We start from the raw sequence: 3,416 nt of genomic DNA on the forward strand, positions 1-3,416 counted from the left end.
GGTATTTTGTGGAAGAGCCACACTCAAGGGGCCGAAGAGCCGCATGTGGCTCGCGAGCCGCAGTTTGCCGACCACTGGTCTAGGGCACTGGTTCTCACACCAGGTTGTACATTAGTTTCCCTTGGGAGCTTTTAGAAATCCTGATGCCCAGCCTCATCCCAGACTAATTACAGCAGAATTCTAGGGCTCAGACCCAGTTATCAGTATTTTTCAAAGTTCCTGAAGTGGTTATAATATGTGCCAAAGTTGAGACTTCTGTTCTTCTCTACTCTGGCTGTATATTAGAATCTTGAGGGGAGCTTTTACAAAAACAATGTCTAGGCCCAAACTTCCAACAAATCTAAGAATCTCTGGAGATGGAGTCTATAAACTGATGAGTAGCCAGGCTAGGAACTACTGGTCTAGATGATGTCTAAAATGCTCTCTCTTGCCCTAGCCAATGTGGCTCAGTTGGTTGGAGCGTCATCCTGTACACCAAAAGGTGGCGGGTTTGATTCCCAATCAGGGTACATACTTGGGTTGCAGGTTCAATCCTTGGTCAGGGTGCATGCGGGAGGCAACCAATTGAAGTGTCTCTCTCTAAAACGAATTTTTAAAATAAAATAAAATGCTGTTCAGGTAGCTCAGTTGGTTAGAGAATCATCCCTGATACACCAAGTCACCCCCATACACCAAGTCACCCCCATACACCAAGTCATCCCTATACACCAAGTCACCCCCATACACCAAGTCATCCCCATACACCAGTGATGGCGAACCTTTTGAGCTCGGCGTGTCAGCATTTTGAAAAACCCTAACTTAACTCTGGTGCTGTGTCACATATAGAAATTTTTTGATATTTGCAACCATAGTAAAACAAAGATGTATATTTTTTATATTTATTTTATATATTTAAATGCCATTTAACAAAGAAAAATCAACTAAAGAAATGAGTGTCATAGGTTCGCCATCACTGCCATACACCAAGGTTGTGGGTTCAGTCCCCAGTTGGGGCACATACAGGAATCAACCAGTGGGTAAACGAATAGGTGGAACAACAACAAATTGATGTTTCTCTTTCCCCCTTCCTCTCTGAAAAATCAATGAACGAATTTTTAAAATTAAAAATAACATGCTCTCTCTTGCTCTGACCTGCTAACCAACCCTTTTAGTCATTCTAAAAGAAGTGCTCCTCACAGGCTTCAGGGGTAAGGAGACCCTCTAATGATCAGCATTGGCTCTGTTTATTTCTGGTTCTGGCTGACAGCAGTATGGCCATCTCAGACCAGCCACAGCGCTGAGGCCAGGACGCGACCCTGGACACTGCTCCAGGGTGGCTGCAGGCCTTCACTCATACTTGCAGAAATCCTTCAGTCCTTTGGGCAGGTGGAGCCCATCAATGGCCAAACGGTGCACCACGCTCCTCTGGATCACTAGGCGGCACAGGGTCTGCAGGGATGGCACTGTGGAAAGAAGATGGTCAAAGGCAACCTGAACAGGAGGGTAGGTCTAAGGCTGAGTCCCAAAAGATCTAGGTCTTGGTCCCCCCTTTGTTGTTAAGTTGAGCAATTCCCTTCTACTCTCTAGATCCCTGTGACTCATGGGGCTGCACCTGTGTTTGAGATAAGCACCTCTTTTGCAATACTTTCACAATGCTGCAGCCTTACTTCTAATGTTACACTCAGTACCCTCCCTTCCCCCCCACGTAGCAGCTTCTGGGGGCAGGGGTAGTGTGGGATTTAGCTGTGCAACTCCAGCCTCCAGCACAGGCCTGGCTCAGAGTGGGCTCTGGTTCACTGAATACATAAAATGTGATCAGAGGTCCAAATAAAGGGTTTACGGACTAGAATGAACCAAACCTCAGGATTAAGAAGCTCTCAATCTGGGGTCTGTGATGCCGTTAAACTGGTATGCCCAAATCTAGGAACATTTGTTTAATAAAAGAGCACACAACTCTCAGAGGCCCAGAATCTAAAATCAGTTCGGATTAATACAGAAAATATTGTCAAAGCCAGAAGGGAACTTGGAAGGCATCCTAATCATTCACAGCCAAGACGGTAACTGAGGTCCAGAGCAAGGGAATGACTTATCCAAGATCACAAGCAGTGGCATAATATGGGGTCAGATTCCCCACCTTCTAAATTAATGCTGGACAGACCAAGGCCTTGCTAGCTGGCTCGGAAGCCTAGCAAGTTCAGGTCCGCACACTGGGCCAGGAGGGGTCGCTATTAGGAGGTGGGATACCTACAGCCATACTCAAGCTGGACCAGGCGCACGCTCTTAGTGGAGGCAAACACGTCCACCACTGCGTAGAGGGGCTGGGCAGCTGGCAGCCCCCGGGCGCTGGGGCCCATGTCCTCGCCGTTGATGACGATGTGCATGTCGGCGGTGCCGTCCGGGCGTGGGCAGAAGAGAACGCCCAGGCGGCTACGGCGCGCTGTCGGAGGCAGCACGTTCAGCTCATAGAGCTGGTCCAAGAGGTGGCTGTAGAGTCCGGGCCGACTGCGGCCCACCAAGCGGTCGCGGGGAATGCGAAACTGCTCAATGCACAGATACGGTTCCACCAGGAGGGCTGGGGGTCGGCTGGGGACCGCTGCCTCTGCAGCCGGGCGGCCCTCCCGGGGCACGCGGTTGTGATGGCGCGTGATGGCGAAGACCCAGGTGTGGCCGAGGCTGACCAAGTCAGGCAGCGAAAACTCAGGCACGGGCGCCAGACTGGCGGGGTCTAGTGCCGTCAGGCCGAGGCGCAGGTGGCCGCACCAGCCCAGCTCTTTCTCCTCGATCTCGACCAGAAATATCTGGCCCGGGGCCAGCGGCTCGCGGCTGAAGCACACGCCGTGAGCGAAGCTCTCCACGCGTGTGGCCCGCGTCCCGGAGGGGTCCACGCGGATGTTGGCACCGTGTACCCGGTGGAAGCGGGTGGGAGAGGGCTCGGGGCGCGCGGGTCCCCAGGGCGCACCCAGTTCCATGGGGTCGGAGACAGCGGACATCTCCCCGCCATGAGGCGGGCCTGTGGGCGCCGGGGACTATTTTGGGCAGCTGGCTGGGAAGGTGACCGCGGGGGCACGGAAGGCATTTCCCCCCACTCCCGTCCCCGAGGCTCTGTCCGGGGGGTCCTAGTGCCGCTTCCTTCAGCCATCCCGCCTAAAACAGCCCAGGGAAGGCTGGGGGATCCCGGCCGTCCACACCCAAGTCACCTGATCACGGGCACCCGCGAGGTGACCTGCGAGGCCCCCGACCCTGAGTGGGCGCGGACCGTCCCGCCCCCTCCATTCCTGGGTCAGCGGAGCTGCGCGAGGCTGTCCGTCACATGACGCCGGGGCACACGTGACTCAGGGTACACATGACTTCCCGGCGCCCGACTGCTCCTGGAAAACAAGGACGCGGGGGAGCAGAGGTGAGGGGACGCCGGAGGCTGGGAGGGATCCCGGGTCCCC

At 54.3% G+C, this 3,416-nt stretch overlaps 2 protein-coding genes across 2 annotated transcripts in view; one reads left to right on the plus strand and one right to left on the minus strand.

Moving 5' to 3' along the window:
- Window positions 1-1,201: 1,201 nt before the first annotated feature.
- Window positions 1,202-3,183, minus strand: NEURL2 (neuralized E3 ubiquitin protein ligase 2). The gene is made up of 2 exons (XM_005862145.2): window positions 2,228-3,183; window positions 1,202-1,442 (listed from the first exon to the last, which is right to left on the minus strand). The coding sequence occupies exons 1-2, from the start codon at window positions 2,967-2,969 to the stop codon at window positions 1,327-1,329; spliced, it is 858 nt and encodes a 285-aa protein (XP_005862207.1). The 5' UTR covers window positions 2,970-3,183; the 3' UTR covers window positions 1,202-1,326.
- A 90-nt stretch (window positions 3,184-3,273) lies between these two features.
- Window positions 3,274-3,416, plus strand: part of CTSA (cathepsin A) — a 5,806-nt gene continuing 5,663 nt past the window's right edge. Inside the window, exon 1 of the mRNA XM_005862150.2 lies at window positions 3,274-3,376. Within this exon, the coding sequence (XP_005862212.1) occupies window positions 3,323-3,376 (54 nt within the window). The 5' untranslated portion in view covers window positions 3,274-3,322. The remainder of the gene's footprint in view (window positions 3,377-3,416) is intronic.

This window comes from Myotis brandtii, unplaced genomic scaffold, assembly GCF_000412655.1.
Source record: "Myotis brandtii unplaced genomic scaffold, ASM41265v1 scaffold161, whole genome shotgun sequence".
NCBI lineage: Eukaryota > Metazoa > Chordata > Mammalia > Chiroptera > Vespertilionidae > Myotis > Myotis brandtii.